The sequence below is a fragment of the Syngnathus acus genome, chromosome 17, assembly GCF_901709675.1.
Source record: "Syngnathus acus chromosome 17, fSynAcu1.2, whole genome shotgun sequence".
Lineage (NCBI taxonomy): Eukaryota > Metazoa > Chordata > Actinopteri > Syngnathiformes > Syngnathidae > Syngnathus > Syngnathus acus.
Window position 1 is genome coordinate 5,457,462 of NC_051102.1, and position 23,839 is coordinate 5,481,300.

General features: G+C 45.1%; 1 protein-coding gene and 1 long non-coding RNA gene across 20 annotated transcripts in view; one reads left to right on the forward strand and one right to left on the reverse strand.

The window, feature by feature from the left end:
* LOC119137578 (receptor-type tyrosine-protein phosphatase F-like) overlaps positions 1-23,839 on the reverse strand; it is a 115,544-nt gene that overhangs the window by 35,250 nt on the left and 56,455 nt on the right. For 12 of the 19 annotated variants that reach the window (XM_037277003.1, XM_037277004.1, XM_037277005.1 and 9 more), the window contains 7 exons: positions 11,599-11,787; positions 10,605-10,622; positions 7,630-7,740; positions 1,634-1,903; positions 952-1,533; positions 751-884; positions 425-569 (listed from right to left, as the gene is read on the reverse strand). In XM_037277003.1, coding sequence (XP_037132898.1) covers positions 425-569; positions 751-884; positions 952-1,533; positions 1,634-1,903; positions 7,630-7,740; positions 10,605-10,622; positions 11,599-11,787 — 1,449 coding nt within the window. The remainder of the gene's footprint in view (positions 1-424; positions 570-750; positions 885-951; positions 1,534-1,633; positions 1,904-7,629; positions 7,741-10,604; positions 10,623-11,598; positions 11,788-23,839) is intronic. The other 7 variants (XM_037277016.1, XM_037277014.1, XM_037277018.1 and 4 more) reach the window with 1 other exon arrangement.
* Positions 14,332-15,639, forward strand: LOC119137615. Its single transcript, XR_005100949.1, has 3 exons — positions 14,332-15,098; positions 15,224-15,318; positions 15,388-15,639. It is a non-coding gene; the product is annotated as an uncharacterized LOC119137615 (long non-coding RNA).

A 23,839-nucleotide genomic window follows, 5' to 3' on the forward strand; every position in this document is an offset into this window, starting at 1 on the left:
CTCTTTCAAATGGAAAAAGCCCTAATACATTTTTCACACGTTTAACCACGCGCATTATTCAAGGACTTCTTTGGGGCGAGTTTTGTACGAAACATAAAGGGATTCATGCGCTACATGCATGGTGGGAGTCTTACGAAGGGGATGGGATGATACGTGGCGGGGACACATAAAACCTACCTTTGACGTCGAACAACAGAGCCCGGCCCTCCGACAAGCGGACGACGTTAGTGTTGGGGGACACGGACGGCGGACGCACACACAACATTTGATGCTGTGCTGAAATTGACATTGGGGTAACCCACGCTGTCTGCCACTCTACTAACTCAACTTTGCTCGTTGAAAGCAAGCGGTGACCTCGACCGGCGACTTTTATTTGGTTAGCGGCAGGAGCGAGATGATAAAACAAAATCAAGATGAGACTTACTGGACTGAGCCGTGCGGGCCTCGATGGCTTGGGTGTAGACGCCTAAGCCCATTTCGGAGCGGGCCGCCAGGGAGAAGCGGTAGACCGTGTCGGGCTTGAGGCCCTCCACGGCGTAAGAGCCGGCCGGATCGAAGGTCACGTGTATCTGGTGAGTTTGGGAAGTCACAAAATGAAATGCCGGGAAAACAGAAATAGGTTGTGACATCTTATTAAATGGGAACTGTTTAAGTTAGAATATGCATGACCCAAAGGGCCCTTGCGTGAATTATGTAGCAGCAAATCCCCATTTTGCATGACCTACTTGGTAGATCATCGGTGTTTCTAACCTTGTTGTCCGTGCCGGCCTCCCAGTACTGCAGCTCGTACTTGATGATGGGGTCCTGGAGGGGCCACAACCACGACAGCAAGACGCGAGTGTCCAGCTCCGTTTCAGCCGCAAAGCCCGACGGCTGGGACGGGACTGAGAGAAAAGAGAGATGATAAATAGATGTGGCCAAAGAGCCCAGGGGGGATTTTTGGACACTCACCTCCCTGCTGGGTTTTGACCTGAAGGACCTCGGAGGGTGGGCCGTCCCCCACGGAGGTGAAGCCCAGCACCCTTAGGCTGTAGGTGATGTCTGGCGTCAGCCCGGAGATGGTGGTCAGGCTGCTATCGTCCGTGTTGTGCTTGTGCCAGGCGCTGAGCGGCGCCGTGTGGTCCGAGCTGTAGTAGATGCGGAAGCCCCGAATGTGCCCGTTGGGTTCCTCGGGCGGGTCCCACTGGACAAGCATCGTGGTGGCGCTCAGCATGCGGGCTTGGACACGCAGCGGGGGCGACGACGGGGCCTGCTCGCCCGTGCGCGTCGACACCGGCTCGCTGGGTGCCCCGCGGCCGATGTTGTTGACCGCCATGACGCGGAACTCGTATTCCGAGTAGGGGCTGAGGCCGCCGATGCTGTAGCGGGTGGTGGCGACGCCTTCCACCTCCTGAAAGCCATTGTCCGACGCCCTGGCGCGGTACTGGATCATGTAGTAGGACACGGGTTCCGGGTTTCCGGAGTCCCACGTCAGCGTCACGCTGGTGGCCGTTCTCTCAGTCACCGTGAGAGAAACGGGGGGCTTTGGCAAAGCTACGGAAAAACATTGGCACCAAAGAAAGTAAGTTTGGAGAACCCAACTGAGCGATCATCCCGCCTTCTCGTTGGAAAAGCTTTAGTAGCGAGCGCTAACCTTTGACGGTGACCTGCGCCGTGGCTTCGATCATACCCAGTGGGGACATGGCCACGCAGGTGTAGTTGCCCGACTCGCGGATGTTGGTGACCTCCAGCACGTTTCGTCCCAAGGGCATCTCCTCCTCACGGGTCAGCTCCTTCAAGCCCATCATCCACTTGACGTAAGGCATGGGCGAGCCCACCGCTACGCACGTTAGGTTGACGCTCCCGCCCGGCATCACTTCCTGGTTGGTGGGCGGGATGGAGAACCTGGGCGGGACTCGGCGTACTGAAGAGAAACGACGGGACAAAGGATGGGAGGACTTAGGATATGATAAGTGCGATGATGCTTTGACCTTGGGTTTCTTGTTATTTGGAGAGTCTTAAAAGTTGATTGATGGAGCTTGTACAATAAAACCCTGAAGAAAAATTCTGCAATATCATAAATATACTGCAACATTGTATTTCGGGTCAGAAAAGGAGTAGTACAAAGTTCAAACTTAAAAACAAACGCACATTACATCATGAAAGCTCAAAGTCAGCGTAGTTTGGTGTTGCCTCAATTTTGGTAGAACTCAATAGAGACATGTTTTGATGGCTTATGCCAACGACAGCTACCAAATGTCCATTATCAGCCCGTTTTATGGCAAGTCGTCAAGCTTGGCCTGCCATGCTCTGCCCACGCGCATCGGTGAACATTCAAATGGTCCAATCTGTTTTGTGTACGTGGTTTGGATTTGGTAGCAATTGGGAAAAAAAATCTCCATTGAGGTTCATTTCCAATTAGCCCTGAAAATGTCAATAAATGTCCACCTGTGCCTTTTAAAGCGTGCCTTTTTTTGTGAGGGCTGCTCCTGCCTACAGTACTACGGTTCAAATTGTAAATTCAAACTGGCTTGAGGCAAAATTTTTAAAGATGCTCTGGGACACCACAAAGCCAAATTGGTTGGGCTAGGGGGTTGATCCTCTAAAAAAAAAAAAAGGGACCGGTGAGAGTTGCATCGCTGAGGTACCCTGCAGTGATCGCATTGTTTCATTTATCTTCCCTCTCGCCTTTTCTCTCACTGCCCACTATGGCTGGCTGGCTCGCTCTTTGTGCAGTGGTGATATGCAGATGGGCTGACATTAAAAAGGGGTTCCCATGGAGACGAGAAGGCCCGCTGACGTCGCCCAGGGACAAGGCAAACACTGATGCCGAGGCTCCCATGTAGCATTGTGAGAAGCCAAGCCGAGGATAAACAGACAAACGGCATTTACATACGACTCGACGCCACAGTTTGAATCCTGACGGACAAGAGCTGCCTGGCGTTTTCAACACTCTTGGTAACTTGTGGGTAAACAACAGACACGGTAGCAAAAAAATCAAACTTTTCAATCGATGATAATCAAGCGCAGCATGAAGGGAGGAGGAGCTGTGACTTCTTTTGATTATGGAGAAAAGGAAGCTAAGTCAAACATTTAGCTCCCCAGCGGGATACCATGAAAGCTATCCAAGCAATACTGCTAGGTGGAATGGATTCAAAACAATACGGCATTAAGCTATCCCTGCAGATTTTTACTATGCTGGAGAATCTGTTTTGCTCTGTGAAAAAAAAAAGACCTTGACAGTAATTGCTTTACTCTTGTATGCACAAGTCTCCATCAAAATACAATTTTCTAATTTGAGTTCTGCCTGAAGCTTGCCTTTTCCAAACCTGTCGCGCACTCCTTCCCGCCGGATCGAATTCCAACTGGAACGTTATTACCGCGCATGCTTTGTATTTTATCAGCTGGAATTGAAAAATCACAGGCACCTTTTGAGATTCTATTCTGGAAGGTGCAGCTTGTTACAACCACATATTTTATTTTCATGACATTTTTTTTTATGATTAATAGACTTACCTGTGGTGAAATGTCGGTTGAATTATAGCTTTGTTCCCTAGCCCCTCAAAATGACCCAAACTCTAACGAACTGTTTATTTGTTTTTGTTTTTTAATATATAAATACTATCGACATATCTTAAAATGGCACCTCATGGAAATACCCATAACAGTTTTCAAATACAACAAATTCAGAAACAAAAACATTAAAGGGGTTGGTAAAGGTCTAAAAAAAAACCCCAAAAAACTTGGTACAAAGCTGATTTGGACATGCAAAGATAAAGAATCGTTGCTAGTCTGGGAAAAGGACAAGGATGACATTCTCAAGCAAGGCATGCATGGGAGCTGCGCAAAGATAGATAAGGGGGAAGGATTCACAAGTACGCTGGGAGGAAAGAGGAGGGTGAAGAAGGGCCTCGGTCCGATTTTCGCTTCTCATCGGCCGGGCAACTGATTTGCGGGATGACTAATATACGACGAGCCGGTTCTTGGCCACTGATCGCCCCGTGACCACTGGTGTCATTCCCGTTCACATTCCCTGAACGCAATGCGAGTTTGCACAACACGCAATCGCCAAAAAGAAGGCCTGCGGAGAAGTGGGCCTAATGCAAGACCATTACGCTCAAAGTGTCACGATAGCGCAGACTTAACAGCGCTAAGAGGAGACAGTCAATGGGCCCTGCGTATTTTGAACACTTAATGCCGTGAATAATTCATGGCGTGCGGTTAAGTTTGGAGAGGCGCTGCGGAACTAAACGACTGGAGGGCAGGTAATTGTTATCGATTCCCCCGCCTAGTCTCCGACGAGAGCCGCGTGCCTAGACGGGCAGCGGGACTCTATCAAAACCGCAAAATAAAGCCCTGTCTCCACTCAGCTCCGAGTAGCGATAAATTGAACGGCCTTTTAAAGCACCTGAGGATCGACAAATGTGTTCCGTCAATCCGACCCGTCGAGACGATCAAACCGGCAGTGTCGCGGCGTTGGGTCGGAAAGCCTGACTGACCAGTTGGTGGAACACACATGATGAGCTAACAGGCAGGAATGGAAGGTATATTGGCCGCTGAAGAGGAACAATACAACACAGATCTAATAATGCCTTAAGCAAACTGCACAAGAGCTCCTTGTGTGTTTTGGCAATGTTGACAGAACCTGCTTTGCAAGGGAGTGACATTGGACAGCATGCGAGGAGGAGAGGGGCACTATAGAAAAAGCGAGGAAATTAAGAGAGTCGCAATTCTGGGGAACGGATGGATGGGATTCCTCATCGAGGTGACCTAAAATGTGTGTCAAATTAAAGAGGAGGGCGGCGGGGCGGGGTTGAAAAGTTAAAGTGAACCAACCTTCGCGTTGATCTGTGCACGGATGAAGTGATTTGGATGGAGGTGAGCAATGGGAATGAAAAGTGGAGAGCAAGACAACACACAGGTGAAGGACAACAGTGTTATGGAGAACAAGTCATATGGCAAAGATGCTAATGCACACAGGTTCCCCCATATATGGACGCTTAGGTTTTGAATTATGGATGAATTCTGTCATGCACAGGAGGTACATAGAGGAATTGGAATTTTCACTTAAAATACAGGAAACATTTGGTTCTTATGCCGCCTGGAATAAAAAGTCGCAGCCCTGTAGAGCTCACCCCAAAGGTTCCCGGAACTCCCGAGACCGGCGGGGTCTTCTTTCAGCCATGATAAATTTCCCTGCGGTCCAAACGCACAAGTGTGCTTCAAATTTTCGTTCAGTTTCATTTTGTTCCGTCGAGCACACTTCCATCTCTTTGACTGCCGCTCTTAAATAATTCAAAAACGGCTGGTGCCTTTGAACATGTGTTCAGGGTCTCATCTTTGTAAAAATGGCTCCCTTCGCGAGACATGGAATGAAGATGTTTTGGTCAAAAGGCATACAAAGCGAGAGCGCGGCGCTTTATCCACGTGACATATGGACATGTCACACGGATATATGAAAAGGGGCAGCTACAGACAGGAGCTATTTTCCGCGCCGGACAAAGCGCTTGATAAATGAGGACGCTTGTCATTCCGCCCACGCTGATCGAGTCCTCCCTTTTCCAGGCACCGGGAGCGACCTGCACCTGCAACACCTACGGAACGCTCGTAATGGACAGAGGTGTGCAAGGGCGGCCAGCAAAAACAAGACGCCCTCCCCCCCTCCCATCGTCGTGCTGAAACATGAAGACATGATTCTGGAGTAGCTATAAAATGTCTCGACTGGTACGGGTAGCAGAAACCCTCAGCCAGGAACAGGATCAGGTTATGTGTGTCGAGTGATGGCGTGAAAAAACGTGTGCAGACATTCAAGAGCGACTTTGTGTCATTCATTGATTTTTTTTTTCCCAAGCCATTTTGGCAAGGATGAAAGAATAGAGCGAGTTCATTTATAATTGTTTGTTCCTCAATTAAGTCTAAAATAGCAAAAAACAGAAAACGTTCTCTTGGAAAATGCCATTTTTTGATCCCAAACATAATTAAGACGGCAGGCACTACTTTCATTTCACATAATTTGCTTTTATATTCCACCAGGTGGCGCTACTTTTTGTCCACATTCAAAGCATGCAGCAAAATTTAGTATCGCCGTGATTTTCTTTGGGGGGGAAAAACAAGTTCTTATATCTATTTTTTATTTTATAAATTATTTGTATGTATTATTTATATTTTATCTGTCATATTTCAGCACAATCACTACTGAGCTACTGGTCTCATGCTCCACTTTTTAACTCTCCGTTTTACATCCCAAAGCTTGTAATGTTGACACTTTGGAAGCTCGATATGCTAATCCGCTAAATCTCCCCTTTGGTGCGCCGGATAAAAGTACAGACGAGATTGGTGTCGTCGCTCATGTTTTGGACCCAATCAAAACCTACCGACAGCACAGCCCGGGGGTCTGCCGCTCCCCATCGCCGCGGTAACGATGACGGAGTGAAAACAAGCCCCGTTTCTCCCACCGCAGACAACGGCAGTTTTTAAAAGGTTACGCTCGCTTTGATTTCGATCTTTATGTAAGGAGGGGGGGGCTACATAGGTGGTGTTTTAGACCTCCCGGAGCCAGAAGGGTGGGCTACGCTGGCGCCACGCCGCACAATCACTGTAATTACCTGCGAGAAGAGGCAAAGGCCGAACCTGCACCCGTGACAGTTGATTAATAGATGAGACCAACGTATCCCCTTCCCGCCTCCACACAGGAGTTAAGATTTAAGAGCAGAACCTGTCGGAGCTTGCGCTACTCCATCCAGCAACTTTGATGGGCACTGTTGCCCTTGAAACGATAACCCTTACTGGGCCGACATTTTGTTGTCACAGTTTCATTTTTCTCATAAGCCATTTTGAAGTCTCAATAGAAAAAAAAAAAATACAGACGTTTTAAGTCAAAGTAAATTGTCCTGTGATATTCCTTCCTTAATTGGATCATTTATAGTCGCATTTTAAACGGCATCGGTTGTGTGATTCTTAGCGTACCTCCCATTGCGACGCAAAAAAAAAAAAAACACGCGAAATATAAAACAGATGGGGGCTGAAATGAACTCCTAACAGCATGCCGTTTTGTTGGTCATATGCAATGTATGTACTAGTAGAAGCTACTTCTATATTTGCTCGCTACAAAGTTATGAAATATCAAAAGTGTGTGTGTGTGTCTTTTTTTGGCCTCTCACTTCCCCTTCATCCCTCTTTGGCTTCATCCCTCTAACAAGTGAAGCCGCTATGCCGTTTCATGTGCTTCACACACGCTGGGTTATCCATCGGGGCTGACCCGCATGCTACTCCCTCGACTTTAACCGGCTTGTTTTTTTCTGGAGGCTTTGTTGTCTTTTTCTCCCCTCCTACTGCAGCAGGGCTGCAAGTGTTGCCCTTAACCTGCCCTGTCCGCTGACGGAAGCGCCAAAACAAAACCCGCCGGTCTTGTTTGGAGAACCTCGGAATGCTGTCAAAAAAAAAAACTACGAAATTTGAGACAGGGCCTCGGTGTGTACTTTCTGTGTGGGAATTCAGATTTTAATGCAGTTGTTTGCTTCCAGGTGGAGGTTGGCTGATAGGAAAGCACAAACAAGCCGCAAAGACAGAAAATAGCGGCACGAATATTAGACAGCGAGGCAGATGGAAAGTGAGTCAGGGGGGTGGAAGGGCGGACTCGGTTGACTTTACCTCGTACGTAGAGGTTGGCGGGAGCTGAGTAACGGGTGCCGGCACTGTTGGTGGCGATGCATTCGTATTTGCCCTGGTCGGACTCCTCGCTGTTCTCAATTTGCAGAGCTCCTGCGGGGTGGAAGGAGAAGGATGAAGAAAAAAAAAATGGAGCTGCAAATGTACCTTGGGATAAAAGCTCAGCAACAATCTAGTCAGATAAAAAGTGGATATGCCTGCAAAGCATTCAGGTGAGGTGAAATAACTAGTGGGAATAAAAGGGCCAAATGAAATGAATTAGGTATTCTATGTATGCGTCTCTCAGAGCTGCCTTTTGTTGACGTGAGCATCCGCAATTAATATAATGACGCAAGCAAACCAACTAGGGATGGGCGCAATAGTACAATAGAATAGATTAGTCGACAGTCGTGTAGGACTTCAAAATTGAAAATGACAAACAAGCAACACCCATCCCAAGCCACATGTATGCATTAACGTTCTTTACCGCGAGTCTAAAATATTTAATGATCTTTTTTTTGGGTGTGTTGACCATGTGTCAACATGGCTCCCCCACAGGGTGACGGTGACACTGCCAGATGGCTTTTACCGGCAGCTCCGAAATGTTGCAAAGGCATCAAAGCCTAAGAAGAGACTCGCCGCGGTCATCCGGACATGCACGAGCCGCATAGCTTTCGAAACAGGACATATAAGCCGGCTTTTTCCTGGATCGCTGACCTGCGTGTAAGCTACTTTGCCAACGCTGTTATGTCTAACACTCGAGAGTCACTGCCCATATCCCCTTTGGGTTGAAAGCAATTGTTGACATCGAAACATTTAGGTGTGACGATAAAAAGCCGAGCTTGGAAATGGTACTTTGAGGTCATCGTGTAAAACACTCCAGACTCACGAAACTATTCAATTATAATGGTCAACATCAAATTTTAATTAGAGATGGCTTTATCTGTCCCTAAACATATTTTCAACGCTGATTTAAAAAACGTCTCCTTTTTTTTTTTTTTAAATAAATTCACCTGTTGCTGAACCTAACTCTTCATTCATAAATATTACTAAATACATTATTATTTTATTCATATTTGTATTATTATGAAAACCTGAGGTGCACAACTGATTAAAAAAATGTGAACACATTTGTTTGCGGAGTATCCAAATGAATCAGTGCTCACAAACAACAGCAAACTTACCTCTCCGGTGACTGACAACATACATGTAAAATCTGTCAATGTGTGGAACACGTGTTTGTGACAACAAATATGACGCCTTACAAACAACATAGAACTAGCGTGGAAGTCAGCCAGCCAGTCGCGCGCTTAGGAACAAGACAGAAACGTCGGCGTCAGATGATGTGTCGGAATTTTTTTTTTCCCTTCCCCCCCCACACCATGCAGCATGAGATGGATGCGACAAACAAGGCTCACCACCCGGCAAACTGACTACCAAGGTGAAGCTTCTCAGTGCGCTCAGATCTCACGACAGCACATCCTCTATTCCGAGGTGGTGAACTTGCCGCCGTGCGACTCGGTGCTGATATGCACCTGCATACTAATCACGCTGTCACCAAACTGTCAATCTCGCATTGGGGAGGAAATAGCGCCGGCCGCCTGCGGGAACCGAGGCGCTTAAGTTGTCAGACCTGCGACACTTACCCCCCTAACTTTCCCACCCCACCCTCCGGTCGGGTTATTTCTAACTCTTCAGAACAGTGGGTCTCAAACTCAGCTCTGGGGCCACTCGAGTACATTTGTTGGTTGAGTTATGAGACAAAAACCTGTTGATCATTTTGCCATTCGGCTCCTTGTTAGGAACTCTATAAAGTTTGCGAACCTCTGCTTTAGAGGTTACCTCCCACAAAGTCAACTCTGCTTTGTAGAATCAGATTAACAGGACAGAGGCAAACAGCTCGGCGTTTAAATCAACAGTCTTCGCAGAGTGCATGTGTATGCTAATGCGGCGTCAATTTACATTTCAAGACATGTAGCGGCAGCGGCGAGCTCGCTTAGCAAATGCGACCTTCGGTTTAGAATGCAACTCCTCGCCGCTTGGCCCCAATGCCAGCAGGTCAAGACGTGGTCGGCTCAAAGTCGGCGTTTACAGCAACATCGCTCAAGTCGAGGTTGTGTGCGTCTTTGAAAAGCCGGTCAAGCCTGCTGAAGGCTGAGGAAGTCAGCAAAAGACAATGTAAAGATGGCTGGCTGCTAACTGGCAAAACCTTTTGACGGTGACACAGTGGTGGGTCAGGACCCAAAAGTGGGTTGCCTTCAGATTTTTCAGAGTAGGCTACCACATAGATAGACGGATAGATAGATATAGATGATATAGATAGATAGATAGATAGATAGATAGATAGATAGATAGATAGATAGATAGATAGATAGATAGATAGATAGATAGATATCTATAAATAGAAGATATGGATGGATAGATAGATAGATAGATAGATAGATAGATAGATAGATAGATAGATAGATAGATAGATAGATAGATAGATAGATAGATAGATAGATAGATAGATAGATAGATAGATAGATAGATAGATAGATAGATAGATAGATATTAAGTATATGTGCGTAATTAAAAAAAAAAACAGTTATCCAGTGAAGTTGCAACAACTGAACTGCAATATAGCTTGGGACAACTGTGATAAAATAATATTAATAATAATATAAAAACACTTGGTATACGCATTTCTTGTGGGAGTATGAGCAAGGTCTACCAGCATCCTGAAACGGACTGCGTTGGGTTCGATTTGGTAACACCTTAGAACGTGCCGACAGCAAGGCTGGTGAACATTGTAAGACGCAACCACAGCGGACAGACCATGTGCTTGTCAGACGAAGGGGGAAAAGTGGAAGAGGTGTCGATGAACCCGGAGTGGCGGTGACGTCGGGTAGGGTTGGGGAGATTGATGCAAAGGGTCTGTTTGCATGAGATGTGATGGTAGACATTTGTTGTTTTTTTTTAATCATCATCATCCTTACCTCTAATTGGCGTACCGCCTAGGTGGGAGTCATATTGAGGCAAACAGGGGTTGAGAAATTTAGTTAGTAATCCACTTAATCATCAGTGGGAGAGAAGAAAACAACAACCAAATAAAACACATGGCTTTCTGGCAGGCCACAGATAAGAAATAAACAGATTAGAAACAAGGTGATAAAGTGCACCGCCGCCAAACACCCGTGCGGTGAAACACGTCGAGCTTGGGCTAATAAACAGCCAGAAAGCTCGCGCGTCGCTTTGTCTTTGTCTCCCGTTTTTGTTATACATCTCGTCGTATGGCTAGCAGTAAATCCTGATGTGTCAGCAGATGTCTGGGTCATAGTAATAGGAAGAGGGGAGGGGGGGGGATAAAAAGAGCTGTTAGGCCGAGGGCATATCAGCGTATTTCCAGGCGGCCCCTCACTGTCTCACAAGAGAAAGAAAAGCAATTAAAAGTTTGCTGCAAGACTAAATGGAGTAACGTATGATATGACAGTTGTTTTTAACCTTGACTTGCGCTAGCATGCTGGTGCGTTTATTTGAGAGGGAAGAAAAAAGAGGCCGACTGATTGGTTTTTAATACAGGTTAGTGACTATATTTCCTGGAATATTTCACGTGGCCTTTGCTTATGGGCTTCTCGCACAATCGCACTTATTGTATTCGATTGTATTGCATGTAGTTGCTTGTTTTACCACTCTGCCTCGACTCAATAGTCAATAACAATAGTCCAATGTTTATTCTTAATAAACTGTCCTTTCTTTCACGAGACATACATTGTGTTACAGTCTGGTACAATTTCCAAGGGATATTTAAATGAAAAACAAACGGAGCTTTTATTTGTTTTTTTTTGCAATCAAACAAGAGTCACCGTGTCTAAAATTGCCCGATTAATACGATGAGACAGATAACTGGTTAATTTCTGCTTTGACGTGATGGCAAAATTTCCCAAACAGGTAAAAGCAAACATCAACACGTATAATTAAATGTGCGTGTACCTGATTGGAACTGTTTGATGCGACCGTTGGTGATGCTGATATCCACAGGCAGCATGTCCTTGAACCAGGTGATCTCCGGGTCGGGGTTTCCGCTGGCCGCGCACAACATGGTGGCCGTCCTGGTCCGCTCCACCACCTTCAGCTGGGGGCCCAAGTCGATGGTGGGGAAGCCGTGGGGGATCTGGTTCTCTGCAGATGAACATACGCCAGGGGATTTTGTTAGAAGAGGCAGAGGAAAAAAAAAAAGAAATGTTGAAGTTGAGAGGCCTCTCAGCAGCTTCGACAGCTTCAAGGATGCCGGCTCGCGAGAACTTAGCAAGTATTCAGTGCAGGATGAAGAGGTCTTCAGCATACAAAAAAAAATGAAAAAATAAAAATAAATAAAAAAGAAGCTGTATCTGCATTGAGATGCCAACAAAAGCTTGGCTTCAGAATACACCACCAACGTTTTGGAATTTGGGGATTATTTCAAGTATTTTGACTTTGTATGGTGAGCAAGAAAACTAAAAAGTTGAAAAAGTATTTGGAGTCTATTCATATGTGCTCATGCCTTTTGACTTTTCTATCGAATAGGCATCGACCTTGTGGATTATTTTGAATCCTCCTTAGTTCTGATGTGCATAGTGGCACTTTTCAGAGACCATCAGGAGGTGACATTTGATTTTGTGATTGTGGCACATATTGACACATAACAATGGCAGGGACACGTACGTTCCCTCCTCCATTGAAATGATTCCAACATGCTGCGCCCCGGCCGGCATCTGCTTTACACATGGAAATATTTGTATTCACGCTGCAACGTTTTGGCGAGCTAAGCCCTTTTCGCTCTCGACGTCAACAGGGGATATTTTAGAGCAAACAATGTTGTACCCGCCGCCCATATAATATTTATGATTTAAGATTAGTGGCGAATGTTTCCGGCCGGTGGAAAATGCAAAGGGAGATATTACACGAGGCGGAGGTGGTATCAAGAGAGTGCAAACAGGGAGGGAATAAATCATCAAGGCTTATACATGAACCGGACGCTTTTTCACCCCGTTTGCTTGGCAGGTGGGCTGTGAAATCCAATGTGTACGTTGAAATCCCAATGTAAAACTCTAGCCCGAGCCTTGAAACCCAATTTTGAGGAAGCCGCAGTATTGACAAAATTTACAATAGAAAATCATGCACATTTTGTCACTAGAAGCTGAAGTAATTTGCATATCCCACTCATTTGGTTGATAAAAAAAGAAAAAAAAAGAAAAAAAGTTTGAGTAGTTGACAAGCTATTGTGGAGGCCTGTCTGTTTTCTCAAGCAACTCCTGCAGCTGGTCTGCGCTGGCAACTTGTCATTCCGGGTAAGACAAAGACGAGCCTTTGTGCACATCCTCTTTTATTGCCTGAGATGCCAGAGAAGGCAGGCAATGCTTGGAGGGAAGCCAGTAAATCAAATCAAACACGCAGCTTGATGGTTCTCAAGATAAGCCGACCTTTTAAGCAAAAGCCCGGACTTGAAACCCTGACCTTTGCTTGAGACGCTGACTTGGAACCTAAATTCTGACTTGAAACCTTGGAATCCTAATTTGAAATGCTCGCCCTTGTTTAAATCCTGACTTTGAAATGCTAACCCTAGCTTGAACCCCTAATTTAAAACCTTAAGATATAAACACCGAAACTCAAATCCTTATTCTCCTAAATTTGAAACCTCTTCGAATCGTAATTATAAACTCTTAAATATGTGTTCTAACACGTTTTCGTCTTTTTTTTGGTTCTTTATCCTTAGTTAAAAAGGAAAACCTTTTAATCCACTACTGATTTTTTTTTTATTCATAAAAGGGCACTGGGAGGTGTTCCACTCAACCATTTATTTGATGAAAACATGCACAAGACATTTATAGTTGGTATTTTTGTGTTTCGTTGAAATGAAAAGGACATTTTATCAGGCATTTTGCCTGACAGAACACAAAGAGTATTAAAAAGTCACGTGTTATTGGTATTGATCCAAAAAAGCAGAGCAGATGCTCATTAACGACAAATAGCCGTGAATATCGAAACGTGACGCAAGCGGGTGATGTCAAGTTGACTCGTGGAGGGATCGTGGCAAAGACCGTACGGTACGGCTGGTGGGGGATGTCGCCAATGACAGTTCTAATCCGGTAATTAGTCCAATTAACGCGGTCCTAAACTAGTGTGGCAAAGAGGTGTAATGCAGGTGCAAGGAAGAGGAAATAAGTAAGAAGGAGAGCAAGGAGAAAAGGGGGCGGGCACTGGGGAGGCTTTCCATGCCAACCTCCTGCCAGCTCCAATTACCAGTGCGAGCGGAGCGTGGCGACGACTCTAATCAGAGCCCCGCCGAAATAGAACCGTCCTCGTCCTACTGCCCCACTGGGAGGGCCACTGGATGGCGATGCAGCGCTAATGTCAGCCGGGCCCGTCTCCCCCGATAACCCCCGCCAACCCCAAACATCTTGTCGGGGGAAAAACTGTTAACTAGGTAGGCCAGACATGCATTTGTGTCTCCTTTTCACGTAGCTGTTCTTTCTCATGACTCTTTTCAATCTGCAGTGCTGACGGCAGACAAATGCGCTGCTATGAATGTTTAACGTGTGGGCAGAAGAACAGACGCCTCTTATGGAGAATACATCCTTGTGAAACATGGAAGGGGAGCAAGCATATGCCCGCAAATATTCATGAGGAAACACATTGTGCATCAATACTGTAGTTAAGAGACTTAACATGGCAGTTTTTCCCCCCAATTAAAACCGTTCCCAGGTGTCTGAAACATCCTGAACATGATTCGGAGTCACGATTAAAAGTGAAGAAATGGATAGTAGAAACTTTGCTTCGTTTTTGGCTTCTACGGAAGAGCCGAATGATGCTCGTTCGCCTCGGGATTTTTCTGGCTGTCAGCTTATTGACGTTTACTGTCAAAGTAAACGCGTAATAAAACGGCAACTTTGACTTCCAAAGAACAAGGGGCATCTGTACATCTGACATTTACAGAGGAGATTAAGAAAAACAGTGAAAGCGCCAGCTGCATCGTGAATAGTAAACATTCATCAGTGCCACGTTCGATTAGGATAAAAAGCTTTCAAGCTCTTGAGAATAAAGAGGCACTTCCTCACGTCTGATGTGTTGTATTACCCCACTCTTTTTTTTTTTTTTAATCAATACCAGGTCTCGCACTAAAGCCTTTTATTATTCATCTGCAAAGAAAAAAAACTAAATAGCACTAAAGGTGTTGTCTGTGCTCCAATTGGTCTTGAGTCAATACGGCAGTGAAAGGCACACGAGTCATCTCGAGGGGGAAGAAAAATAAAGTGAAAGGCCCGCGGCTGTTTTCCGACGGGAGCGTCGCAGAGGCAAAAGCATTTGCATGCGAGGTATCAACAGGGAAGGTGGGGGACGAGGATGCAAATAATAAGTTCAGCGAGTTCGACTGAACAAGCTGCTTGGCTGATTAGTCGCTCATCAAAATGGAATTTTCCGTTTTGATGTTGGACCCCGACGCCAAGATACAGGTACCTTGAATCTATTTGAAACCAAATTAACTATAACTCCCGCACACCAGTCCTGACATGTAACAGCTCTCAAAATGGCGAAGAAACAAAGTCGTTGAAGCTAATTGGTTAGCATTCCCGCCCAGGTTTCTGCACTGCTGTTATGACCATGTGAACAAGCCCCTCATTGGATTTCAAGAAACACCTCCAAGGTCTCCTGATGTAAGACGCTTGTGAAATGGTGAGTATCTGTGAAGAAAGGCGACCTGGAAAAAGAAAAAAAACCCAAAAACGCACAAATTCTTTGCAGGGCCTGGCTTGTAAGCTTTCACAAGCACTTTCCACAAAACAGATAAGCGTGTTTACGACGCTCGGGATCAACCGTGGCGGAGGGAGGAGGGTCAGTGAATGTAATGCAAGACGGAGAGACGACGTGCGCATCTCGTGGAGCCTCGCACGATATCTTCAGGTGTTGAGCGAGTTGCTATGGCGCATAAAACAAACACTCAGTGCACGCCATGACACACCTCCATGCGACGGAGCGTCACAAAAACAAAGTCATGGAAAACTAGCCGGCGATGACTAGCTTGTTGTTTATCCGGAGTAAAATGACTGTAATGTATTTGTGTGACCTTTGAAACAAAATACTTTTTTGTCTGGCTGAGCAGAACATTTGCTATTTCCCCGCTTGCGAGCACATAATCAATAACAGTCATCTAATTCCTCGACCAAGCCACCCCCACAGTCTTCGTTTTATCATCTTCATCTTTTCCACTTTTCTATTTCTCTCTTCCGGGCGATCTGATATCATACTTCCACTGCCATCAGCGTGATCTACGGCTCTGCCAGAAAGCACGCGTCTCTTATTTATGCCGGGGCGCACTCTTTTTGCGCATAACCCTGACCTACGAGCCTGCACGACGAGCCCACGGGAGATTCTCCGAAATGTGCTGGCTTCTGTCGGCCGAGTCACCTTGTCTTGTGTTGATGAACACGATGCCTCCACTTGCTTGTATTCCTTCACAGGATTATTCTAGTTCTGTGTTGTTCGTCTAACTGGCAGGGAGGGGGTATTTTATACTATCAGCCGAATGGCACAGCTGCCTGAGGCACTTTTAAATTTTGCTTGCTAATAATTGGTCAATCTTGTAGAACAAATGTTTGTTATCTTTGGTCAGAGACACTGGGGGAGCTAGAGGGGGAGCCGAGAGGGAGCCGAGGGGGCACTAATCCCCCCCTAATATACTTGGACCCACCCTAGGCGACAGGAGGCCAGAAGTATTTTTTGATTTGTTTCACATATTTACACCTTTCTCCCATAGTGGACATAAAATGAAACTTTATCAGCATTTCTTTATATTTAAAAAAAAAAAAAAAAAATGTTTTCCTTTTTTTGCAGGCCCCCCCGAGATAGAAAACTGATTTTCCTAAAAAGCAGGCCAAAGGTATTTTTTGATTTGTTTCCCATATTTACACCCTTCTCCCATAGCATACATAAAATGAAACTATATCAGCATGACCACCCCCCCCCCCCCCCCCGCCCTTTTTTTGTGGCCCCCTCTGAGATAGAAAACGGATTTTCCTAAAAAGCGGTGGTCAGTGCTGTGGCCGCAGCATTACAACTCATGTAAGAATGATCAAAATGGAACAACATCTGGCTAAATTTGAGCCTGTTCCAGGTGTTTGTTGAATTCAACACCATTGAGATGTTATTATGATGCGCACACACATTTTGCGCTTTGCAGACGGGAAATAAACAAACCGCAGTATGGCAAATGAGATTTGATTGTCACTCCTGGAGTCGCTGGATAAGAAGGACAAGGGTCTAAAAACTAGGAGAGTGTGACGGTCTGCTGGAGCAGAGCAACAAGTTGGTAAACAAACAAATGAATCAATCATCTTCACGTCTCAAATTAATCATCGGCGGAGCTTCGCCGTGACACGCTAAGTGCAATTATGGGCCGATAGGAGTGACTTTTACGAGTATGGGAGCGCGGATGGCGGTGGGTTGACTTAATTAAAATGTTCGGTTCCTGTGACAGGCTTTATTGATTCCCTCGGTCGGACATAATGAATAATATGCAGTCTATGTCAAGGGTGTCAACTTTTATTATAGCAGAGGGGTTCAAAAACAACCTGCAAACTGTTCCCCGGATGAGGTCACGGCAACAGCAACGGCTCAGGTGGCTCAGAGGGAAAGTGAAAACATGGCCTTTAGGCTCAAACGCCACAAAAAGATCTGATTCCTGTAGCTCTAGCGATTGCTGCATGAAATAATCCCGATCTTGATCTCGGATCACGTCCACATTTTTATGTGCTCCCAGCGTTTTGTGAGCCTGATGCTCAAATGTTTTCCAACGGGTGTGTGATTATTCAGTTAGTTTAATGTTTTACAGCGTGCGAACTGAACTTGCTGCCAATTTCTGCCCACATGCTTTGACAAACACTCACATTTTTCAAAATGTAGCAGTGCCTAGTATATTTGGTAAAAATTGAATCGAATCGAAAGGTCTTTGGAAAACTTTTTGGTGGGTCCACCATGATATGTCTATCATAAGTGGCTTGCCAAATGTCATGTCTCTTGGTGAAACTGGCTTACGGGCAGACCTGGACATGTTTTTTTGCACCAAACGTAAACATGCCTTTATTCGGATGGTTTTATTGGTCTTCTGCTCTTTTTTTCTGACATATGTCAGATGCACCCACATTTCTGTGATTGGAAGGCTATCCAGGCTACAGAAGAGTGATAACAGCTTTGGCAAGTTGTGACAGCACATGTCCGCCGTGCACAGATTCCCATCCATTTTTTTCTTCTCTTTTCTACATTTGGCTGTGTTCAAATGCATGTCCAAAATGAGTCCATTATTCTGGTATATTGACAATGGCGTTATTATAAATTCACTTTTTCTTCATACTTGGGTATAAACCAGGGGTTCCTAAAATGATTTCAACTGTCTATTTAGATTCCCTGATATGACTCAATATTAACAGGTGACATGACAGACAAAAATGGCGGGGGCAGGTTCAGTCATGAGTGACCGTGTTTCAAATACCATCCTTATCTTCTAAATAAGTAAACAGAGAAGCATTAGGTGTGACACCGCAGGTGTTAGGAAACAGGTCAAACTGCGATGAGATCATACAGTATTTGCTTAGTCAGTCATGCCTTGCAAGCAAGTATTGACGCAATGCAAGCACAAACAACTGCGATTTGATCTCAGGTAAAACCTGCAACTAACCGCACCTCTGAGAAAAAGCCAAGCTGTCGGTGGTCCATGGTGACGCACAACCTCAAGCTTAGGGGCACTCTTGGAGTGATTGGTGTGTAAGAAGAAGAAAGGGTCAGGGAGAGAAGCCTCTCATTAGCCAGGTCATGGAGGACTCCCCCGCTGACCTCTGCTAAGGTCCATCCATCCATAGCTAGTCATGTCCCGGGGAGCCGTTGACTCATTAGCCCACAAAGCCATGGACCTTGCTCTTTCATGGCGGGGTTACCGGCTTGTGGCGGCGTTATTAACAAATTAGAAAAATCAAACTGCCTTTCTTATACGCTTTGAAGTTGGGCTACTTACATAGCTGTAGTCGATATTAGCCAAAAAGCAGTGGAAATAAGGACTAATCGGTGATCTGAGGCAAAATAAACCTCATCGTTTAGCGGTAATGATTTAATTACCATGCAATTAAGGCTAATTTTGTTCCATGTGCGACGTGTTTCTACTGTAATAAGCTAATAATGATCAATCTGTTAAATTGCACTTTCAAATGGCGGAACAAGCCAAACTCAGTCCACATTTGGTCAAACCATCTTATGGAATCAGATTTGTCTATACGGATATCTGGGGGTAAAAAAAATGGTCGTGACTGGGATCACAACAGTCTGAGGTTAGGGTTTTCAAAAGTGATAGCTACACAGACATGACACACTACTCCTGATAATCACATCAGTAGTGATCACTCACAAGCCTTCTGAGGCAAAATCTTTTAATAACAAAAATCTGCTTGCTTGCGGATATTTAACAGCCACACGTCAATTCAGAGACGTCACTGTCTGCTTTTGACAATTGTCAGATGTAAACGGAGGAGTGTGTCATGTCACATCTTTAATATCTTCCCGCGGGGCCAGAGCCGACATCCAGATGAATTCAATACATCCCGAGATTGAGCCCCGACACTAAGCCAATACATGACGTCTTCACCGTGCGATACAAAACAGCACTAGATCGCTAAAGATAAAAACATTTAACTGTGAACATGTTCTTCAAATAGCAACCTAAGAATGACAACAAAAACATACCACGACAAAAATATGCCAAAACAACACACTTGAGTGTGTTCATTAAAAATGCTGGAATATTGTTAAAAAATATTAAATATATACAGAAAGTTCAAGAAAATATTAAAAAAATGATATTACAAAAGACAAAATACTTAAAAATGGTAATATAAAAGTAGAAAAATAAAATAAAAACAGTAGTATTAGAACAGTACTAGAAGGAAAACCACAGTGCACAGGCTTCTTTCTCCATGACCGATTCGTGAATCCAAAAATATTACAATGAAAAGAAATATTTAAAAGAATCGAACACATCAGAATGCAGTTGTGTCCGATGAAAACGACAAACGCATCAGAGGCTACAGAAGAGACTAAGTGGCTGTCCACAGCTGCGTAGACATTTAGCATGAAAAAGCCATTTAATACCTCCCCGAAATAACACACTCGAGTGTGTGAAGAGAGGGAGAAGCCTACCATGTGAGACTTTTCATGTACCCACTTGAAACCCCCATGAACATGTAAACATTCGCCTTTTGCCGTAAATCTCTTCTCCAAGCTGCAGATGCAGTTGGTTCTAATCTAATACCAAATTACACGTTTCCGACATTTTAGAAAAGTGTCCATTTTTAGAGCTCTATAATCTCACTACAAACACTGGAAATTGCATGTGTGCCTTTTGGTTTTCCTCGTCCGCAATCCCCAACTTTTTGGGTATTTTTAGTCATTGATTGAGGTTTCCTCCTCTTCCTCTCCTTTTTTCTGCCCACTTTCTCCTTCCCAAGCCTCTCTCGCTTCCTCGGCTCCCCGAGGCCATAGACATGATCACCACTGACAGTGCAGCATTTGCTCTTTTGCAGATACAGCTTGCCAAAAGCAAACGGCAATTGATGGACAAGGGGAGATGATAAAACGTCGCCGGAAAGCACGGACGACTCCATCCAACGCCGCGGAAATATTCCAGCAAATTTGCCTTTCCAAAGCATTTATCAATCACTTTAAATGGACCCAAGTGTCATTTCTCGACGGGAGGAAAGGCTTGTACGGAAATAAAATGCATTCTGGCAGGAATTGTGTCTTGTTGAAGGTCACCGCAAGGTTGCTTCTGGTATTGTGGTACGCCAAATACCAACAGCCAATTTTAAATTCCATACAATTAACGCTTCTCTTAGATATAATATTATAATATATAATAATCCCTGTGGAGTCATCACAGCAGTAAGATGTGGCCCAGTCTGGACCAAAGCTCCTTCCTTTGCCCTCCAAGTCCTTGAAAGCAAGGATGGAAGGGCGCAGATCGCTACGACCACCCTCGCCATATTGTCCAAGTCCTTGGGAGAGGCGTGCAGAGACAGATGCAGTTTGTAACTGTCAGCCTGGATATGATCTACGACGCCAGGCCTCCAGCCAGCAGATGGTGGGAGATATTAAATCGAATCGCCACAGCGGAGCCGGCAAAATATATACAGGAGGAGTGTACACCTGAGGAGGTCAAAGCGCCATTTTGTGCTTGACACAATAAAAAAAAAAAGATTCATTTAATGAATCTGGGACTCAAAACGCTTACTGTTATATCGCCATATTGCTAAGATAAGTCATTTTCTAATGGGAGTGGCAAAAGTCAAAATATTAGGTAGACAATCGTGAGCACCAAAGCGGCAATACTGAAAATACAAAAAAAATGCACAAATAAAGAAAAATACAAAATACTAGGAAAAGTTATAATAATCAAAATATTTGATAAAAATACAATGTAAAACAAATTCCATCACGTTTTCAAAGTAACACGAATCCGCCGTCTGTTTGCCGTTTCCCTTGATGGTAAAATCTGAAAGTTAAGCACTTTTCCCAGAGACGCGACAGTAAATACGCTATTAACCATTCTACCAATTCAAAACTGCAACAGGCGCTGTCGCAAAACGTTATCACAGCGATATCAGTAAAGCGCTTCATCTCCAGTATGTTTTGACAACAAACACAATATGGACAGAAACGTTTAACGGCACGCCGAGCTCACCATTCAGGATATGAAAATGGCAGCGTGGACATTACATAAACACGTGGGGGAGCGGGAAGGGAGAATGTGGGAGAATATCTGTTACACAACACACCTTCTGTTGGTCATTGTGGACAATTTGAATAGAGGATGGGATTAAGTTGTCGGAGGCGCTGGGCTCCGTGTTAAATCATTCCAATACGGCTCACGTAGGCATTCATCGCGCAATGAGATTTCCCCACTATTTATCCCGTCCGCTCCGTTTGTCCGCACTCGCCTGGGCCGCCGAGATATTTATTACGGGCTATTGTGTCGCAGTCATTTCCCGCCTCTGCGCCGGGGACCCGCCGAAGCCGGACGAGCAAATAAAGGCCTTCTGCGAGGCGGCCAGGCTGTAATTTGTTTACGGCGCACCAAAGGCAGCGCCGCTAAATACAGTCAAGCTGCGTCGTGGTCCATCAACTGAGGCCCAAAACTCGATGAAGTTTTGTCTCCTTTTGGAGCGCAAATTGAATTCAGATGATGGGGCCATTGATATTCTGAGGCACTTTGCAGTTTTCTTTTTGCAAACAGGTAGACAACTTATTTTTTTCTTCCAAGCTTGCTTATTTCTCGGTTGACCTTTTTCCACATGAAAACTTTGCGAGTTCAAAGGGAGTTGACGGGGCTAACTTCTTCAAAAAAGAACATTTCTAATTTACACTCTGACAGGGGAGGACTTTGGTAATGATGGTGCTCGTTTGATCTGTTGCCATTAGATAACATTCTCGTGTCTGGAGACACGTCCGCAGTTTCCCCCCCCGAGGACGAACGAGCGTGTGCTCTTCAACATTTCTGCGGCGAGACTTACCCATTAAGGCCTTTTTTTTTTTCTTTTCACACATCGGCACCATCAGGCACTGTTCCAACTGTTTGATTGAGAAACCATAAATATAGACACGGAAGCTAAGGCGTCTCCGTCCACGAGTGCCACGTTCAATTTTTGCAATTGCGACGCCCGTGTCGCTTCTGATGTCTTCTCGGACGGCGGGAGTGCTATTTCACACATTGGCCGGACAAGCGCCATTTAGCAGGACATTTACTGAGGCGCTTCAATTCGAGTGGGGGTGCTGCGGGGTCAGGGCGCAGGCATCGTTAGCCGTGCAACGAGTCATCGTTCCCCGCGGTCATTGCCGAGCGTCCGGTATACTCGGCGCGCCGATAAAAGAATATAGCGGCGACGGAATAAGCGGGCTATGACGCCGATAATTATTTTGTTATAGGCGAAAACAACGATGACTTTGGGGCCCCGTCTGAAAGTCTGGATGACCTCCGGATGGCGTGAGAACAGCGGCAAACAAAAGAGCGGGACTCCTAACAGCGTGACAGAATGAATTACAGAGTGACTGGAAACTCATGACGTGCCAAAGTGCTAAAGTCCAACTTGGCAGAGGGTCGCTAAACAGGCTTTAGCGGCTCTATCGTGCTGTTCTTTTTATTTCAGCGCATTCTTTGAGTAACCTCGAACCTGGATCGAAGAAGTATGACATTTTATGCAGATGCATATTATGAATGGTATTTTTCCACATTTTTCAATATTTCATTTCAAAAGTTGTGAAGGTCTTTGTCCACTTATATACAAATATTACTTTTTGATCTTTTTTTTGGTGTGAGCACATTTATATAATATTTTTTTCACCATGGCGGTGAGGCTTTGTTACCAAAAGGCAGCCCCCTTCCTCCTCCCACTGCCCAGCCCCCCACCATTCGTTTTCATCAGAGCTGCTGTAGAACTTCTCAAAGCTCCGGGCTAGCACGGTCCATTAAGGTTGGCCGCCCATTAATCTCCGTCTGCTTGCGAGCCGCCCCCGTGTTTTTCGCACCAAGTTCCGCCGCTGTGAACTTGATGCATTGCCGGGGCCGCAAACAATAGCCTAAATATAGTCAGGCCGGGATGGTGACGTTGCTCTTGAGAGAGGGTTTGTGTCGCGGAACGATCATGCTCGATATTTTCATGTTTATTTACTCAACAGAAATACAACACTTGTGTTTTTGTTTCTATTTCTCATGAGCTGAACCCAAGGAACAAACCTTTTTTTTTTCTGTCGGGGCCTATTCCTCTCAAATGCGACTCACAAATCAATCTAAATTTGTTCTCCTTTGCAGAGATAAACCTTCTATTTTATACGTGTGGCATATCACCATGGCGATTAGACGACATTATTACTGCACAGGTGTGCCTTAGGCTGGCCACTCTATAATGGGCGGCTTTACTATGTTACGAGGATCCGGAGGGGTCCAAATCAGTCAGTGTTGGTATCACCGCTGTTTATCTTATGTAATGCAACACATTTACTGCACAGGTGTGCCTGAGGCTGCTCACAATAAAAGGCCAATCTATAAAAAGTGCAGTATTGAGGGAGCTCCAGTCCGCCCGGCAAGTCATCTTTGTTGGTATTATTGGATTATTTCAATTTAATTATGAAAGACTGAAAGTATTAATATAAATATTCAATT